At 35.4% G+C, this 20,324-nt stretch overlaps 1 protein-coding gene and 1 non-coding gene across 2 annotated transcripts in view; one reads left to right on the top strand and one right to left on the bottom strand.

Annotated features, from left to right (window-relative positions):
• The window catches only part of LOC107136100 (multidrug resistance-associated protein 1-like), a 93,454-nt gene that overhangs the window by 2,119 nt on the left and 71,011 nt on the right, over nucleotides 1-20,324 (bottom strand). The window contains exons 19-26 of the mRNA XM_048803516.1: nucleotides 17,387-17,541; nucleotides 13,224-13,379; nucleotides 10,091-10,290; nucleotides 8,912-9,038; nucleotides 6,970-7,071; nucleotides 3,749-3,892; nucleotides 2,099-2,257; nucleotides 628-794 (exon numbers count right to left, since the gene is read on the bottom strand). Coding sequence (XP_048659473.1) covers nucleotides 628-794; nucleotides 2,099-2,257; nucleotides 3,749-3,892; nucleotides 6,970-7,071; nucleotides 8,912-9,038; nucleotides 10,091-10,290; nucleotides 13,224-13,379; nucleotides 17,387-17,541 — 1,210 coding nt within the window. The remainder of the gene's footprint in view (nucleotides 1-627; nucleotides 795-2,098; nucleotides 2,258-3,748; nucleotides 3,893-6,969; nucleotides 7,072-8,911; nucleotides 9,039-10,090; nucleotides 10,291-13,223; nucleotides 13,380-17,386; nucleotides 17,542-20,324) is intronic.
• LOC125617027 lies at nucleotides 7,521-7,623 on the top strand. The gene has a single exon (XR_007347884.1). It is a non-coding gene; the product is annotated as a U6 spliceosomal RNA (small nuclear RNA).

The raw sequence follows: 20,324 nt of genomic DNA, 5'->3' as shown, positions 1-20,324 counted from the left end.
TTGGATTCTCCTGGAGGACACAGAAAATAATAACAAAAGAGATAATTGAGTAAGTGCATAATAATAGTAAGGGTACCAGTATCGTAGAAGTGTATTATAGAATTTTCATAAAAATATGTATATAAAAAGTGCTAAGAAGAATTCAAACATGCATGAAGAGGGGTTATAAAATGTTGGCGTGGAGTGGACATGGAAGGCTAAGAAAACCCTCACCAAAGGAGTTGCCTTTCAAGTCAAGGCCAAAAGTTAACCCCCAGATTTCTGGTGCAAACTTATTACAGGCAAAGGGAATAGCATATGCAAAACCCTTGAGGCAAGCAGGTCTGGCCTGGCAAACTCAGGAAACAGCAAGAGGTCATCGTGCAGAAACAGGATCAGCAGGGAAATTAATCAAAGAAGTGGAAGTCCTGCTGTGCAACCTTGAAAGGAGGTAGCTCATTTTCCCTGGGTCTCTGATCACTTGAAAGGGGCTGTCTTAAGACAACACACAGAGATGAAAATAATACCAACATTTACTGACGCTGCCCCTTTATTACCTGTCCCTCTTCCCCGAAGGGAACCAGCAAGGGTATACTTTAAACAATGCCAGTTCTAAAACCCTTGGAAAGCTCTGTTCTTGCAACTTACCTGAGGTTTTCACCACCTTCTGAGATCTCATGCAGCAGCTTCTTGGGAAGGGACTGCACAAATTCTTTTAAGTGACACAATTCCAGCACCTCCCACAGCTCACTATCAGAATAATTGTCTAAGGGGTCCAGGTTCATTTGAAGAGTTCCAGAAAATAAAACAGGATCCTAAAAAATAAAGTAGCCTTCTGTGATCTTATGGTCATATGAGTCAACACATTTTTTTAAAAACATATCAGAAAAATAACAGGGAAAAAGCAAAATGATCAAACCTATTACATTTATAAAATCCATTTTACATAAATAAACAAACTACACAGTATCCCCCCCCCCGCCCAAATCTGCTGTTCTATTCCCCATGGTTTTAGTTACCCATGGCCAACCATGATTTAAAAAATATTAAATAGAAAAGTCCAGAAATATACAATTCAAAAGTTTTAAATTGCATGCCATTCTGAGTAGTAAGATCATATCTCCCACCATCCCACTTTGTCCTATACAGAATGTGAATCATCTCTTTGGTCAGTGTATCCACACTGTATAACCTACATACCAGTTAGTCCCTTAGAAGTCATCCTGGTTATCATATCAGCTATCTCAGTATTGCACTGCTTGTGTTCAAAAAATATTTATTTTACTTATTAATAGTTTCAAAGTGCCAAGTAATGCTGGCAACTTGATATGCCAAAGAGAAACACTCTAATGTTTCCTTAAAGCAAAAATGTAAAAGGGCACAGGGGTACATGCCTGTAATCTCAGCTACTTGAGAGATCAACTGGGGCAACTTATTAAGACCTTCTTTCAAAACAAAACAAAAAGAGGGCTGGGCATATATCTCAGTGGTATAGTTAGTGCTTGTCTAGCTCATGAGAGGCCCTGGTTCAACCTCCAGGACCAAAAAAAAAAAAAATGAGAAGAAAAAAAATTTAAGAATTTATGGTGCTCAATAAGGAAAAAAATAATTGTTTGCTGAGGTTCCTAAGACCTACAGTAAGAATGAATCTTGTGTGAAACTCTCACAAAAGAAAAAGAAATTTGTATTAGTTTTCCTGTTGTACCTTATACTGAAAAAAGGAAAAAAAGTCATAAAAAACTCATAAAGTTTATAAAGAAAAATTTAACCAAATTTAAAGAGAGAGAGAGTGTGGGGTGCATTCTCAAAACTTACTATTTTTTTAAGAGAATATGGCTATAACTGTTTGGTCAATAGTTATTATTATTAATCCCTCATAGTACCTAATTTATAAGCTAAGCCTTATCGTATGTATAGGAAGGAACATGAGCAAAATGGTTGGAAGTAAGGAGAGAAAAAGAGAGAGGAAAAAGAATAAGAAGAAGAAAGAGGAGGAGGAGGAAGCAAGAGAGGGAGGGAGGGAAGGAGGGAGAGAGGGAGGAGAGAATGAGGGAGGGAGTGAAGCAAGATAGCTCACCTGAAATGAGATAAGAGATACTGCTTTCAAAACAGGTCTTACCTGTGGAATTATATTGAGTCTACCACGAAGGTCATGAAGCCCAATTGTTGATATGTCTATTCCATCAATAATAATTTTGCCTCCTGATCTCTCCACAATTCTAAATAAGCTATTTGATAGTGTTGATTTACCTGCCCCAGTCCTTCCCACAATTCCGATCTGTAATGAAATGATCATAAACAGTTCACATGGTACATTTTGTAAAGGAACAGAGCCTTTGCTCTACCCAAATGTGTTATTTGTCACAATTAGATCCCACTGACCCAAATGTGTTATTTGTCACATTTGGGTCAGTGGGATCTAATTCTGCCAACTAGACTAACTTTGACTGGTGTGGAAGATAATAATGTGTCTTCCCAAGATCCGTTGTGTGCAGACCCTCTTTACCCACTGAAAACACTCTGGATACTAAGTTTTCCCTCTAGCTTTGAGTGAACTAGTTGCCACTTAACTAGAGAATCCCAGTCACCCCAGTGACAGTAGGTCATCCCCGAATCATTCTTGAACATCCAGTATATGGGCATCACTGAGGACGAGGTAGTTTAACTGGAACTTTCAGAATGAGAATTTTCTCTACCCTTCCTCCCCACAACAAACAAAAAACTAATTAACAAAAGGGACTGGAAACTGGTTGGAAAATCCGAAGGGATATCTGTAATTATCCCAGGTGTATTAAAACAACATCACATTAAATTATCAAGGGAACCACAGGTAATGTTAAGGGTCTTGGACTTCTGACCAAAATAATAAGCACCCCAGTGACTGAACATATTCCAATAGTCATAAAAATTAGTACAATATTTTCTGGTTGCTGATTTGTATATTGGTGTTAATAGAAGAACATTAGGAAAAGAATTGTTTTGCCCTAATGAGAGATCTTAAATCTGACAAAATACATCAGAAAACAAAACCAAACCAGAATCTCTTGCATTAACTGGGGTAACCCACATGCTAGAATGATTTTACTTGTTTCAATAATATTTTAGTCTTTAACTACCATGGCGGCAGACCTGGTTCAGAGTGTTGGAACAAGATGTTTAAGGTTACAAAAGATGAATCTCTGATAAAGCCCAAGTAGGACATTATTGTTATTTTTTATGTCACTTCCATTTATGTGTAACGCATCTTTTTTTTAATGAAAATAATGTTTCATATATAATTGTAAAAAAATGAAGGAAAATTACAGAAGAAAGTATAAGATCATCAGAAATTATATCACCCAGAAGTAACAGCTATGTTTGATGACTATTCTTATATTTTTGCTAATGTGTCTCTTTACTTTTTAAAAGACAAAACTGACATTACACTACCAAATGTTTTTCAAACCATTTTTAAACCAAATTTCATCTCAATCATCAGAAAACATCATATCATGAACCAATTATCCCATTATAAGGATTTACCATATTTTAGGTGAATATTTACTTATTTTTGACATTTGCTTTATAGAGGAAGTAAAATAAAATGTACTAAAATTGTGTTTCATAATAGTGTACAATTTTAAAATGTATTTTTTCTTAAAAGAGGGAAAACTTGTTTTCTACTATCAACCACATGTCTTTATTCCTCTTATATTTATGAAATATCTTTAAAAGACCATCTTATAATAAATATTATATTATACTTAACAAAGTGCATTAGATATGATACCTTCTCTTCCCCATTAGTCTGGAAAGTGATGTCTTGTAATGCCAAACCAAGATCATCTCGATATCGAGCTTGATAATTAATAAACTCCACTACCCCTTTATTGGGCCATTGTACTGGAGGCCTTCTAGACATAATCCAAGGTGCCTTAAAACAAAGAAATATTCTTTAAGTTATACTTACAATAAAATAATACCTTCTCTTCCCCCAAAATAATTCTTCTGCATGCAACCAAAAGTGAGGAAAAATGATAAAAGACATTTATATATACGATTTTCTGAAAATAGTTTTCAATACTTACGAATATAAAACTTCTCATCAGGTTATAAGAAAATTTTAGAAATAAATTTTTAGAGAGAGCAAAGCTTCCCATCACCTATCAAGTTATCAAGACAAACTTCCTAAAATCCTATCAAGAGGTTTAGGGTAACTTGAAATTTTAGGTGAGAGGAGGACAATTTGTCTTTCATTCATTCCCTAAATACTAAGTGTTTATAATGCCAATTGTACTTACTGGAGATTCAGCAAAGAGGAAAACAGATAAAGTGATCTTCCACTTTTGAAGGATATGTGCTAACAGGGAGGGAGACAGAACTACATAACACAGGAGGAGCATTGGATGAACAAAGTTTTGGAGGATAAGCACTTGGTAGAAGTGGTAGGAAGAGGGCATGATTGTGAGCAGGGTCATTAGCAAAGGCTACATTCACACAGAGAGGGAACAAGTCACAGGAAAGTCAGCAGAAGAGGATTCAGGGCAAAGAAAACTGTGTGTGCCAAGGACCTGAGATGGAAGCCTGCCTGGAATACTGGAGAGACTTCAGGAGGTAGAACACACAGGACTGCGTGTACCTGGGTGGCTGGATGAAGTATTTCATGGGAGGATGTAAGGATGGCCTTAGACCTTAGTCTAAGCAACTCCATTTTAAAACTCCAGTTTGAAACCTGCAGTCTCACCAGGCACATCTATGGAGCCCTTCAGTATGGCCCTCAGGCACAAACAAGTCACTTCTCCCCACCCTGACAAACTCAGAGTGAAGACTCTGGCATGTTGTCCTTGCCCTGATAAAAGTGAGAAGCAAGAAAATCAGGGAGGAGACCACCAGACCAGATGCTTTAACCTCAGGACGAATGATGTCACTGAGAAATCCAGTAGCAGCTGATAGGGATTGAAAAGACAATCAGAAGCTCCAAAATTTAGTATAAATGATGGAGCAAATGAACAGACTATTCAGCCAGCAGACAAGGATGCACACAATCCTGGGAGCCTGATGAGGAACTGGACTGACAGCCCAACTCTTCTCATCTGCTTGATCCTCTGTGTCATTCTCACCGCTCTCAAACTCTACAGCAGCCTCCTGATTTTGGTGAGAAAAGGATTTCTCCCTGACCACCTCCTCAGCCAGCCATCAGCTCCACCCCAGAAGCCTGCCTTGGTTCCTGACCTGATCGCCATGGTCTGAGTGAGTGTGCATCTGCTGGACTCAGAACCTAAGGCTTGAGACTTTTGATCTGACAATTGAGCTTAGCATGCTCTGTCATGAGCCTGTCATGATTAAGTGTGTTTGCAGTGCTTAGAATTAATCTAGAATTGTTTGCTGTGAATTGATTATGTCTATTGTAGTGCCTAGCATTAAGGATTGTCATTTTCTTGATTAAGAACCTATAGAGTGAAATGTATTGACTGATTTGAAAAAATCATTGAAAAGGGCAGAAGCGCATGGACATTTTTTATTTCTCCTCCTCAACTGCATAAGTCGCACCTTTTGCCCATCGCGGCAGAGAGACAGATGGCCAATGTCAAGTTATACCTCAGGTAACATGAGAACTGAATATGGAACATTTGTGATCTAGGTAAGACAGGTTCCATGAAGTGGTGGAATCAGAGGCCTGTTTAAAGAAGAAAGGAACTAGAGACAGCAAGTACCAGAAAATGTTCCAGAGAATTCTTCTACAAAGGGAGCAGAGAAAGGGGGCTCTGGAGGGGGTGAACAAGGTTATCTAAACAGATATACTACTTCTTCATCAAGAGTTTTTGCAGGGGTATTTGTCACAATTTGCATCAAATTACATGAAAATGTTTTTGTTTTTAAAATATGTGTATACCTACACATGCATTATATTGTATTTTTCCAATATGAAAGAAATATATATTTATTGAAAATTTTCATAAAATAAAGAAAACGATATTTTTTATGTAAGTCATCAGATGGTAAATGGACTAAGCAAACTGAAATTTAGTTCCTAAAGATTATGAATATAGAATAATTGTCCATGAGAAGGAAAGGCAAGAGCTAGGAGAGAATGCAGAGGACAATTCAAAGTTTAGGAAGGAGGTGGAGGATGTGGAGAATACTTTAGCTTATTTATAGGTTGTGTAAAGTAAGGGAGTAGGAAATTAGAAAGGTAGGAAAAAAAGGTAGAGAGGTGGTTAATGGAGAAAGGTTTGGGAAGAAATAAAACAAAAAATATAATTGGAAATGTTAGATTGTTATGTGGAGAAGATGTATTTCTTCCTTAGGGTCCAAGCAAATGAGAGTTATATGCAAAAAAGGAAAAAGAAACTCAAATCACCTTCACTATCTGCCCTATTAATTTATGGAACTTGGAGAGGGAGGTCACTTGATGAGCAAAATACAAGGATAACTTAAATTTTATTCTCTATCAATAGTTAAATTTTTTGCCTTCCCAAATTATAGTTGATTAAAAGGAAGATTTATTTTCCTTCTCCTTCCCATTCACTGAGGTGTTAATGATGAGTTAATGAAACAGAAGGTATAATCACTACAAACAAAATTAATCTAAAAACTGTGAGGACTCTAAATAATTATAAGATGACTATATAAAGACTTTTTTTCACAATGTTAAATATCCCACAGTTATAATTGTAAATTGTGTATTTTACCCTATATCAGTAGAGGACAAACCATCATGTCTTTTGAAAACAGGTTATCCTATTTCATTCTCATAACTTGTTGAAACACCTTACAATTTGTGGAGAGTCTATTTAATCAGCAAGGTTTCTATTTATATTTTAGTGATATATACAATAATGGTGCATTTTACAGTATTTTTTTGTTTCAATGTCATTGAAATGCTGAATATTAGAATGTGAACTTAGAAATTGAAGGCTTTGTTTAAAATTTAGTTTTCAAGATGTCAACTGAAGGTGCATCACGTTGTCTTAATCCTACAACATTTATGGGTTATTGATAAGTACCTACCTCTTTATCAATATCTTCATATTCACACACTCTTTCAATGGACACTGCATTGGTTTCAATTTCACATGCCTTCCTTACCCAAAAATTCAGAGATTGAGTAATCTTGGGGATGAGGATAAGAGAGGAAGTAAGAGATTAATTCATATTCTTTCATCTTATATGTAAAAAGTAATACTATATTTTATAAGGTTTCATTTTCTGAGTTTTCAAATGCCTCCTATCTTTTGTTACTTAACAACTCTAGAAGAAAACATATTCATACATATATACACATCTGTGTTCCTTCAAATATGTTAGACCTACAATATAATAAATAATGGAATGATTTGGAAGATGATAAAATGACCAGAATTCAATACATAGTAAAGAAATCCATACTTGGTGTAAGGAATAATGAATAGCAAGATGGATATGATATGCCTCATAAAATCTACATCATAAATGCAAATAAAAGATAATTAATGACACTGGGGCATTCTTCTCTAACTTCCACCAGAAGGAAGACTCTCCTAACTATTTTATTTCCTCATTTGAAAAAAAATTTATAGTCCTCACTATGGCAGTGTATACACTAAAATTGGAACAATACAAAGAAAATTAGGATGGTCCCTGCACAAGGATGACACACATATTCGTGAAGTGTCTGATATTTTTCAATAGAATATTACGTAGCATTAATAGAGAATAAAATTATTGTATTTGCGGGTAAATGAATGGAGTTGGAGAATATCCCCAAAACCAAAGGCCGAATGTTCCCTCTGGTAAGTGGATGCTGATCCATAACGGGGAGCGGGGAGACATGGGAAAAATGGAGGAACTTTGATGAGGCAAAGGGGAGAGAGAAGTGGGGCGGGGTCATGGGGGCAGGAAAGATGGTGGAATGAGATGGACATTATTACCCTAAGTACATGTATGACTGACTGCACATATGGTGTGATGCTACATCATGTACAACCAGAGAAATGAAAAGTTGTGCTGCAATTGTGTACAATAAATCAGAATGCATTCTGCTGTCATATATACCTAATTAAAATAAATAAATTAATAAAAGTTTGTAAACACTAGTTTGTTTTGTTTTTTACCGTGCCCTCAAATGTAGGTTCTCCAGCTTGTAACTTCAAGTTTACTTCTGAAAGTCAAAAGCTTTGGCTTTTGTTTTATCTTCAGTTTGGTGCCAACTTATATGATGGCCTATTTGTCTTGAACAGATGTGGAGCTCCTTAAAATGTTTCTTGAACCCACTTGAGATATATATCCACACATTTCACTGAAGAAATAGTAACATTTCATTATGGGATTTTGCCCCAACCCCTGAATATGTATTTTATATTCTCTTTCTAGAAGTCTAAGTCCAGAATACTGAAATGCCCCAAGGGTTTTGAATACAAGACTAAGGTACATATCCAAATCATCTAGACTTACCTGTGTAATTAATGTGTAATTCGTTAACCAGTTTAAGGCATTTACTCTTTCACAAAGGAGATATGGACACACTCTTACCAGTGCTTTGAAGTATAATATAAAATAGGGCTTAGGGGAAAATTCATAAGCAGAAGAGAAGTGGAGTGTATACTGCCCCCAGAGCTTGCACATATCTGCTTGCTTCAGCAGGGCAAAGTGAACACACCAGCTATGGTGGGGAGAGACCATACCCCATAACCCTCTGTAATTATAAGGATGGGGAGCAAGAGACTTGTGGGTCATTATGGAAGGTTCCTGTTCCTCCAGGGCTCAGCCCATTCTTTCTGGGAGCTAACTGAAAATTGCTGAGCCAGCTCCTGGCTACTACCAAAAGAGAGGAAGAAATGAGCCTCCAGGGTAATCCAGATTTGCCTCTCATTACTTAGTTAATACAATCTATAATTCAGACAGGCAAAGGAGAAGAGTGTTTAATCAATTGCATTATAAACATGTCATGTACCACAAAATCATTATTACTTACATTTAGGGCATAGGATATAGACAAACCAACTATTGCTGAATCTATGGAATTGCCAGCCAGCACAGCAAGCAGAGCAGTAAAGAACAGCATTAAATTGCCAAGAAATTCAAGCCTAATGGACAGCCACCTGTAATAAATGGAATGTTCCTGAGAACTGAGATGCAAAAGTTTTGGTGCAGTTAATACTAACTCTACTCTGGGAAATTGGGAAGAAAACATCAATGACTACTTTCTTTGCCTGCCCCCTACCCCCGTCCTTACTTGGAACTCAGTTAGGAACTCAATTAAACCCAGGATTATGACAATGATGCTAGCTTAAATAAAGGATTCATTCCTCTGCATAAAAGTTCACATTACTTTTGCAGAAGTTTGCTTTAAAACTTAATCAGAATTAAAAAGCAAAAGACAAGAACTTTAGCTAAGATGAGTTACTGGCAAATAAGTTACTTCTCCAATTACATACACTGTAAAATCAGATGCATTTCATACTGATTAAATTATTCTCTAAAAATTAAAACATGCCCAACTACTATTTATTATTTTATTATTACCTCCTTATAAGATTATAACTTGAAATTAAAACTACCATAGAAAAGTATACACAAACAAAATATATTCTACAAACACTGAGTACAACAGAAAGAATCATATTACTCATTCTAATAGCATCCTATAATCTCTTCAAAAAACAGAACTTTGTTTTCATATAAAGTAGTAAGTATGTGTCTTTTATATGGTATATATGTAGATATGATTTAACTTAAATGCATATTAAACACTAGAAAATATTCAGGATTTACATATATATATGTGTATGTATATAAATACATATGTAACTAATTAATGTATACTAGTTTGATGAAATGGCATTAGAAAACACTTTTTTTTTTTTTTTTTGGTATTCTGGATTGAACTCAGGGGCACTCCACTGAGACACATCCCTAGCCCTATTTTGTATTTTTTCTCTTTAGATACAGGGTCTCAGTGAGTTGCTTAGTGCCTTGATTTTGCTGAGGCTGGCTTTGAACTCTCGATCCTCCGGCTTCAGCCTCCCAAGCCACTGGTATTATAGGAGTGCGCCACTGCACCTGGCTAGAAAACATTCTTTCATTTAAAAGTCAGTGAACAAAGTATCTAAGAATAGACAAATTCTATGCTAGATTTATTGATGAAACGTACCTGTTTGAAATTACATTATTGTAGAAACAGACCAAGTTCTCATTCACTACCTCTCTGTTTTGCTGGATAAACCTCTGTTCATGTCCGAATGCTCTAATAGTGGACACTCCCAATAAAGTCTCACTGAAGTGAGAAATGACAGGGGAACGGGACGCTCCTGACAACCGTCGAATCTGTCGAGAGCTGGCTATGTAGTATCTCTAATCAGAAGACAGAAAGAAGTAGTTGGAAAGATGTAGCAGAAGTTGCTTCAGTGACTTAAAAACTACAAGAACCTTATGTTGTGACTTAAAGTGACCCCCCCCAAAAAAAAAGCTTGCATCCAAATTCTAACACCTCTGTCTGTATCTGTAAGCATCATCTTATTTGGAATTAGAACCTTTGCAGATGTACATAATTTAAGGATCTCAAGATAAAATCATTCTGGATTTATGGTAGGCCCTTAATCCAATGCTGAGTGTCTCTACAAGTCTTGGTAAAGGACTCAAAACAGAGAGAGAATGCCACTGTGGTGAATGGCAGAACTTAGAGGGATATGTCTACAAGATAAGAAAAATGCCAGGATTGCCAACAGCCCAGAAAAGTAAGCATAAAGCATGAAACAACTTCTCCTTGGAGTCCCCAGGAGGAACAACCCTGCCTGCATTTTGATCTTGGACTTCTGGCCTCCAGAATTAACAGAGGATAAATTTCTCTCATTTTTAAGCCACCCAGCTTTTTTTTTTGTTACAGGAGTCTTAGAAAACTAATACCCCTTTATAACAGTGAAAACCCCAAATTATGGACAGTAGAACTAGGACATAATTAGAAAAAATTTCACTTGCTTGGTGCTCTTAAGTGACCATTATTGAGTACCTACAATAGGAAAAGCTCTGTGTCACATGCTGAAAACATGACCAGGCAGTTAACCCATTAAGTGAGGGAAGCTGACCAAGGGTACCTATGATATTTTTTTACCTGAACAAAATTGCAAAACAAAAAGCAAATCAATTTATTTTTTCCTCCATGAAAAAGATATAGTATAACCAGAATTATGATTGAGTTACTCCCCCTTAGCCTTAGGGATTATGAAGAGTTTGGAAGGACTATGTCCTAAATTAACTGAAATATCATTAACCATCCACAGAAAATTGCTACCAATTGCAAATGAAAATCAGGGATTACAGATCTTTTACTTTTTTTTTTTTCAGAAAAATCTCCATATCTGGAATTTCATGTAAAATCCCCGATTTTAATGTCTTTATTTTGGTAAAAACGCTGATCAAGCAAAACAAACATGTATCTCAAGCCATTTATAAAACTATCAGTTCATAGTTCATAAACTCTGCTCTGTACTAAATGCTCTGGAAAATACAAAGGATTATCACATTCTAGAGACTGCAAAGGGACTTACCAGACTGTCTAGTTCATGGATGCTGTTTTTGGAGACACAGACCCTGAGAGTAGCTGATTAAGGGTGAGACACTTATCCCTAGGTATATGTATATATGAATACTATACATCCTTAGAGTTTTTTTTTAAATTCATTGATCTATAGAAGCCATGCAGTTCTTCCATGGAACTCTCCAGGGAATCTAGTTTAAGACCCAATAATCTAGATCAGTTTCTCATACTCTAGTAGAAATCACCTGGGAGGTTTGTTAAAATGCAGACCTCTGGGTCCCATACTGAGATATTCTAATTCAGTAGGCGTGGGTTTACCATACTTTGAATAGCACATGTCAAGTGAAACTGATGATTGCACAGGGAAGAGAAGTAGAGCCCAGAAAGGGAAGTTATATTCTTGGTACAGAAAACAAGAAGGTGACAAGAACACAAGGCTCCTGAATCCAAATTCAAGTATCACCTTATTCAACTTCCTAGGGGGTTCTAGATTCTTTCAATCCTGGTCACCCTAGTAGAGTTTACCAACCATGAGATAAAAACTTCATTCATGACGTGTGTGTGTGTGTGTGTGTGTGTGTGTGTATTTTTTAAGTGGATAAAATTGACCCTCAGTAGCATTCTTCTGTTTCCAGATTGATTTTTTTTAAAAAAATAAGACATAATAGTCTCTGGCCTTTGGAAACATGATCAAAAAGACAACATGTGGTCTCCTAAAAAGTAACTTATAATACTAGTAATATAATACATCCATAGTACATAGGTGATTTTGCACTATTTTCTACCAAAATAGTGCAAATGATCCACACAGAAAGTGGAATATAACATAGGCCATGCAGAGAGTAAGATCTACATAGAGAGAATAGAGAAAACATGTGAAGTAGGTGGAATAATAATAGCACATGTTCAGAAATAAGAAAATGATTAACATTCTGTCTTGAGCAGACTAAATTCTAATATGAATTTAAAAAGTTGAGTTTTTGGAAAGGATTTGAACTACAAAGATGGTATCCTTTTGTGAGAAAAGCTTTAGAATATTTTGATATTCAATTTAAAAAATATATTAGTAAATTGTGTTTACTTACTGTAGCCTCACAGTGACATAATTTTGGAGTTCAAATTGGTTCATTGTATTTTAACATACAAATAACACATGAATAACATGAGAGACATATTTAGTTCTTCCAGCAAAAATTTGCTGATATCTAGGATAATAGGACAAAAGGTACTATCTGATTCTGTCTTGATTATGCAGGCAAATTAGCATAGCTTAGAGACAGCATGGACTGCTGCTCTTCTAGATTTACTGCACTATGACTATTGAGACTACTTTTTCATGGATGGCTCCCAGCCAATGACTGGATATGAGAGAGAGTGTGAAAGCAGACTCATTCAGAAGTCACATGGGACCCACCAGTGGTGACCTTGGTTGAGATCTTCCCTTTGAATTGAATGCACCTTTAATAAAAATGCCCTGCAATGACAGACTTTTCCTCCCCAATTCTTCTAGCTCTTTTTCCCTCACAGGTATCACACATACATTGCGGTCCAAGAGTTCTCCCAGCTAAGCCTTTTCCTGTTTCCTCTTCTTTATTTTGACATGCATTTCCCAAAGTATATCTATAGTATAATTCACTTCTAGGACCCTGCTTTTTGGAGAATCTGAACTAATAGTAAGTTTAAGTGGGTGTAAAACTATATTGGACTATAGATGCATGCTATTAATATAAATAAAAACCCAAATACTTACTTGTATGGTGAAATATAAGAAAACCAAGGGAATAATCCCAAGAATGAAGAGTGGGAAAGCTCCCAGGATGACCAAAATTGTTCCGATAACATCTAGTGTATAATTCAACCAGGTTCGTAAATAGTAATGGAAACGTATATCAATTATAAACATATCCTGAAATAAAAATTGATACCAGATCACTTTATTTTGAACTATGACATGGCTTAGAATAGAGAAAGAAGAAATATATCCTTTAATGGAAAATGAAAAAGAATTTACCAAAATGTTACAATTAGATGACTAAGCAAGTCTAACTACACTCTTTTCCCACCACTATACATTTTTCTTACAGTCCATAGGCTATGCCACAAAGCAAGTCTTCACAAATACAAAAAAATAGAGATATTACACAGCATTCTCTCTGACCATAATGGAATGAAATTTGAAATTGATGACAAAAAAAAGACAAGCTACTCCAACACTTGGAGACTAAACAATATGTTATTGAATGATGCATGGATAACAGAAGATATCAAATTTGGAGCCCGACCCCACAAGATGGAGATTAGAGCCAACTTTTTCTTCTATCAGACGCAGAGTTTCTGGTTTGATCCCTAGCTCCTTGATCCATTTTGCATTAACTTTTGTGCATGGTGAGAGAAAGGGATTCAGTTTCATTTTGTTGCATATGGATTTCCAGTTCTCCCAGCACCATTTATTGAAGATGTTATCCTTTCTCTATTGCATGCTTTTAGCACCTTTGTCTAATATAAGGTAGTTGTAATTTTGTGGATTGGTCTCTGTGTCTTCTATTCTGTACCATTGGTCTACCCACCTGTTTTGTTACCAGTACCATGCTGTTTTTGTTACTATTGTTCTGTAGTATAGTTTAAAGTCTGGTATTGCTTAGAATTGCTTTTGCTATTCTGGGTCTTTTATCTTTCCAGATGAATTTCATGATTGCTTTTTCTATTACTGCGAGAAATGCTGTGGGGATTTTGATTGGGATTGCATTAAACCTATAGAGTACTTTTGGTAATATTGTAATTTTAATGATGTTAGTTCTGCCTATCCATGAACAGGGTATATCTTTCCATCTTCTAAGGTATTCTTCTATTTCTCTCTTTAGGGTTCTGTAGTTATCATTGTATAGGTCTTTCACCTCTTTTGTTAGGTTGATTCCCAAGTATTTTTTTTTTTTTTTGAGGATATTGTGAATGGGGTGGTTGTCCTAATTTCCATTTTAGAGGATTTGTCACTGATATACAGGAATGCCTTTGATTTATAACTCTGATTCAATGTATCAAAATCTCTGGGACACTATGAAGGCAGTGCTAAAAGGAAAGTTCATTGCATGGAGTTCATTCATTTAAAGAAGAAAAAGTCAACAAATAAACAACTTGACATTACATTTCAAAGCCCTAGAAAAAGAAGAACCAACCAACACCAAAAGTAGCAGAAGACAGGAAATAATTAAAATCAGGGTGGAAATCAATGACATTGAAACTGAAGAAACAATTAAAAAAATTGACAACATCAAAAATCTAGTTCTTTGAAAAAAAGTAATAAAGCCGAAAAACCTTTAAGAAGGAGGTTGAGAAAACTCTAATTACTAAAATTTGTGTGATGAAAAAGGAAATATCATGACAGACACTATTGAAATTTCTAGAGGCATGTGATCAATCCAAACTGAGTCAAGAGTACATACACAATTTAAACAGATGAATTTCAAGCAAGGAAATAGAAGATGCCATCAAAACCCTATCAACCAAGAAAAGGTCAGGAGCAGATGAATTCACAGTTGAGTTCTACAAGACCCACAAAGAAGAACTAATACCAATATTCTCCAAATTATTTCATGAAATAGAAAAGGAAGGAACTCTTCCAAACTCATTCTATGAAGCTAGTATCCTGTTACCAAAACCAGGCAGACACACATTAAGGAAAGAAAATTTCAGATTTCCAATTTTCAGATTTTCAATATTCCTAAGGAACACTGATGCAAAAATTCTCAGAAAAATTCTGGCAAACCACATACAAAAACATTAAAAAAACAGTGCACCATGATCAAGTGGGGTTCATTCCAGGGATGGAAGTGTGGTTCAACAAGTGGAAATCAATAAATATAATTCATCACATCAATATAATTAAGATAAGAATCATGATTATATCAATTGATGCAGAAAAAGCATTTGACAAAATATAGCACCCTTTCATGTTCAAAACTCTAGAAAAACTAAGGATAGTAGGAAAATACCTCAACATTGTAAAAGCTATCTATACTTAACCCAAGGCCCAACATCTTTCTAAATGGGGAAACATTGGAAGCATTCCTTATATAAACTGGAACAAGACAGAGATAAAGGACCTAGGAATTACACCAAGGACCCTGTATCTAATAGAGGAAAAAGTAGGCCAAATCTTTATCACATCAGATTAGGCCCCAACTTCCGTAACAAGACTGCTAAAGCACAAGAAATAAAATCAAGAATTAATAAATGGGATGGACTGAAACTGAAAAGCTTCTTCTCAGCAAAAGAAACATCAATGAAGTGAACAGAAAGCCTACATTTTGGGAGCAGATTTTTGCTACCCTCACATCAGAAAGAGGAGTCATCTCCAGAATACATAAAAACCTAAAAAAATTCAACACACACACAAAAAAACTCAATCAATAAATAGACTAAGTAGATGAACAGACACTTCTCATAAGAAGATATACATTTGATCAACAAATATTCAACATCTCTAGTAATTAGAGAAATACAAAACAAAACTACTCTAAGATTTCATCTCACACCAGTCAGAATGGCAGTTATCAAGAATACGGACAATAATAAGTGTTAGCAAGGATGTGAGGGGAAAGGAACACTCATACATTGCTGGTGGGACTGATGCAACCAATATGGAAGTAGTATGGAGATCCTTAGAAAACTTGGAATGGAACCACCATTTGACCCAGCTATCCCACTTCCCCACCTATACCCAAGGACTTAAAGTCAGCATACTGTAGCAACGCTGCCACATCAATAATTATAGCAGCTCAATTCACAATAGCTAAACTGTGGAAGCAACCTAGATGCTCTTCAATAGACAAATGGAGAAAGAAAATGTGGTGTATATACACTATGGAATATTACTCAGCATTAAAAGGGAATGAATTTATGGCATTTGCAGGTAAATGGATGGAGTTTGGGAATATCATGCTATGCAAAGTAAGCCAATCCCAAAAAACTAAAGGCTGAATTTTTTCTCAGAAAAATGGATGCTGATCTATAAGTGGTGGGGGAATGGGAAAAATGGAGGAACTTTGGGCAAAGGAGAGGGAGAGGCGAGGAGGGGAAATGGGGGCAGGAAAGATGGTGGAATGAGATAGTCATCATTACCCCAGGTATATTATATGCATGATTGCACATATGGTGCCATAGTGCATCATGTACAAAAATGAAAAGTTGGGCTGCAATTGTGTGCAATGAATCAAAATGCCTTCTGCTGTCATATATACCTAATTAAAATAAATACATTTTTTAAAAGAATATAATACAGACCAGATCTTAAGATTTTTAATTTATTTTTTAATCATTAGTTATATATTGATTATTGTTTGGAATAATGTTTTGAATATACTGTGTTGATTAAAATATATTATTATAATTAATTATGTTGATTGCTTTTCACTTTTTTATTGTGTCTATGTGGAAGCTTAAAAATACATGTGATTTGCATTCTAGCTATTAAACATGCAATTTTAAGTGCTTAATAGTATGTAACACATCGAGAAACCCTCCAGGGAAGCAGGGACATGGATCATCTCTGTCCATCCCCCACTCACCATAGGAATTCCCAGATATCTCCACATGTACTTACATTTTCTTTCCCATCTTAGCCTTAAACCAGTGACTGTCAACTTTATGTATGTGAGAAAAAAGAGTTGTAGATACCAAAGTATATGTTGTTCTTTAATTATTTAAGCAATCTTCAAGGTAATTTTAATTAAATGCTTAAAGTATGACACTCTTACACATCAATTACAAATTTCTTAATAAATTTGACAATAAAATCTACACTAAACACATTCCCAGAATTTTATAATAACATTTTTACAAATGATATTACTGCAAAGAACTACACATAGGTTATCACTTTAAGTATGATACTTGACAAGGAAAGTCTTTCCTTACCTTGGTGAACCGATTGATGATTTGACCAATGGGATTGGTTTCAAAATACTGGAGTGGGAGGTGTAACACATTACTCAAGAGCTGAGCATATAAGGTTCTAGAAGCAGTCAAGGATCCTCTGGTGAGTACACAGGCTCCAAAGCAGACAAAGAGACCTAATCACAAACGTTGTTAGGATCAGGTTCACATCTTAAAGGAATTTTGTGTTTTAATTCTCAAAAGTCTGCTTATAATGACATTTTTAAAAATAGAAAATCTAAGTGTCATACTAAAAAAATGTACAATTGTGGACCAAAGCAAATGTAAATGTAAATGTACTTGGTGCATTAGAAGCAGACAGTCTGATGGTTTGCATGCTACCATAGGTTTGTGGTTAAAGATTCCATACAAAATGCACGAAAGTTAATAAGAGATCAATCTGGTTCACAGAATGTTAGCATCCTATTAAGTTTATAATGTCCTGTGGGAAAATGTGGTTGTCACTAGTGTTGTCAGCCAAACCGTTCCAAGTTCTCTCAGCTTCTAGGTACATGGTGCATTTGTACCCACTGGCCCCTTTGTGATTGATAATACTAAGCACATAGTTCTGAACAATGAATTGTGACATTACCACATGACACTTCCAGGTTAGAGTATTTCATTGCAGATGCCATCCCTGTTACAGTTCTAATTTCCTTTATTCAGTGCCTTCTAACATTGAAATGGTGACTGAATTGCTCCTTCAGTTTGAGACCCTTGGACAAGAAAGTCCCTTTCTCAACTCAGTGGACACAGGGTATGAGAGAGGAATAAACATTTTTTTGATGTCATAAGGTACTTAGATTTAGTTGGTGGGAGGGTTATTTTTATAATAACTAAAAAGTTCATTTATATGAAATAAATGGGAAACTTTAGTGAAAGAGGTTAGAAAACAGTTATTAGTACCAATACAATGTTGATTTTGACAACGTATAACAAAAGACAAGCTCAGAAAAGAGCTAACCAATGTATGAGAAGAAATGAGAGTCCTCAGCTTGAAGAACTAGTAGGGCTTGAACGGAAATGTTGGGTTACAATGTTCAGGAATTACTTTGTGACCCAAATTGTTTCATGCAGAGTAATTCAAGTACATCTATAGGAGGAAGTTCTTTGAAAACACATTTCCATTACCATGTGAAAACTGAGAGGGAAAACAATGAGGAAAATAATAGAGATAATAAGTTAAAAGGGTTGTGGACACTTCCTTTGATCCTTTGGTTAAAGTGTGTTTAAAGATCGAGGCTTTTCAGTTGGTTATATATTTGGGATAATTTCTTATAATTTATCTTCTCACACCTGTACAATCTTTTAAAATTCTTTAAATTGTTTAAGAGCTATCTTGTTCTCAGATTGTATTTAGTTCAACACATTCTGCATTTACTTTATGAATGCAATATTTGAATCTCTGAAGATACTAATGAGACATTTGAAGGTTCTCTTCTAATTTAAATATGATTGTTTTCTGGATTTAGCTGCTCTAATTTGCTGTTTTTTTATACCATTGGTATGACTGAAATACAGGATCATTTTAAACAACTAAAGGAAAAACATATTTGATGGGGCTTTCTTTTGCCATTGCTCACATTTATTTCCCCAAACATTTCTCTCCCTTGAATGCGAGGGCTTACTTCGAGGTTCACTTAAGTCGGAGTATATGACACCAGAAGTCTTCAATTTGGAATATGACCCAGCAGGCTGAGGCTTCAAAAGCCACAATAAGAAAGCTTTCCTCTATATTTGCCACACACTCTACTATTCCTACTTTCCTCTATAAACATCATCTTTCTGGTTTCATTGCACTGTTCCTGTGTTAGTGCTTACTTTGGTTGTGATGGCAGTGGTGGTGGGTGTTGCAGGAGATGCTGATGGGCTAGTGGAATAATGCCTTAGTGAGTTATTTTTAATGACTTCCATATAATTTGATTTTATTCTTTGCAACCATAAAAACTAGTGTTTTTCCACGGCTCTACCAAGCATCTCCCTCTTCTTTAGAGTTTCTCCAGTATTTACTCCTGGCTACAGGTTCTACCCTTGATTTTCTACAGGTATAATGGTTTATGTAGAAATTTGTCACTTTGAAATTCCCTGAAGCCTTTCCTTTTATTTATTCACTATCATTTCAGTGAAGTTTTGTGTGGTAAGTAAATGGTCCATTCAGTGATTTTAAAGTGGAAGTAACAGTATACTCTTTAAACATTACATTTTGGGAAATAAGATATCTATGTTTTATACCTTAGATCAGGAAATAAAGTCCCTAATAGTGAGACATAAAACACAATAGATTAGGGATGTGCAGAGTATCCTACAGATTTTAAAGCAAATAGCTGAGACCCAAGGAAAAATGCTCAGAGCGATTTATATTTTTAGAAAATGAAGGAAGATCTTTAATATTGTTACAAAATATAAAGTTTTCTGCCTCAGTACTCAGGTTCTGTTCAAATATTAGCCTTCCATATTATTTATAACAGATCTAGAATTAACATGTGAAAGTACTGTTTTTGCCTTTAAGTTAAAAAAATTGTTTTGAGCTAAGATAATTTAAATGAAGATAATGTGAGTATAGCCTGCACAAGGCCCTGCATTCAAACCCTAGCACAGGAAAAAAAAAAAAAAAGAATGTGATTCAGGACCCAGAGAGTTCTTTACGTAAGCCATTCAAATAGCTCTGATCTACTAAGCTTTCACAAGTTATTTGGTTGCTACTAAGCCTTTCCAAGTTATTTAGTTCACAACTTACTGATTCTTCATACAATTGAGTATATAAGTGATTCATTCTGTTTCTCTGGGTTTTTATTTCTTTATGAAGGTTTCCAAACTTCGATTAAATAAATTAATATGCTTTTTTTCTTGTTGATCTATCTTATATCAATTTAACTCTCAGCACTCGCTGAAAAGAAATACTAAAAAGGAAGAAGAAAAA

This window comes from Marmota marmota, unplaced genomic scaffold (genome assembly GCF_001458135.2).
Source record: "Marmota marmota marmota unplaced genomic scaffold, marMar, whole genome shotgun sequence".
NCBI lineage: Eukaryota > Metazoa > Chordata > Mammalia > Rodentia > Sciuridae > Marmota > Marmota marmota.
This window is presented reverse-complemented; position numbering and strand designations above follow the sequence as displayed.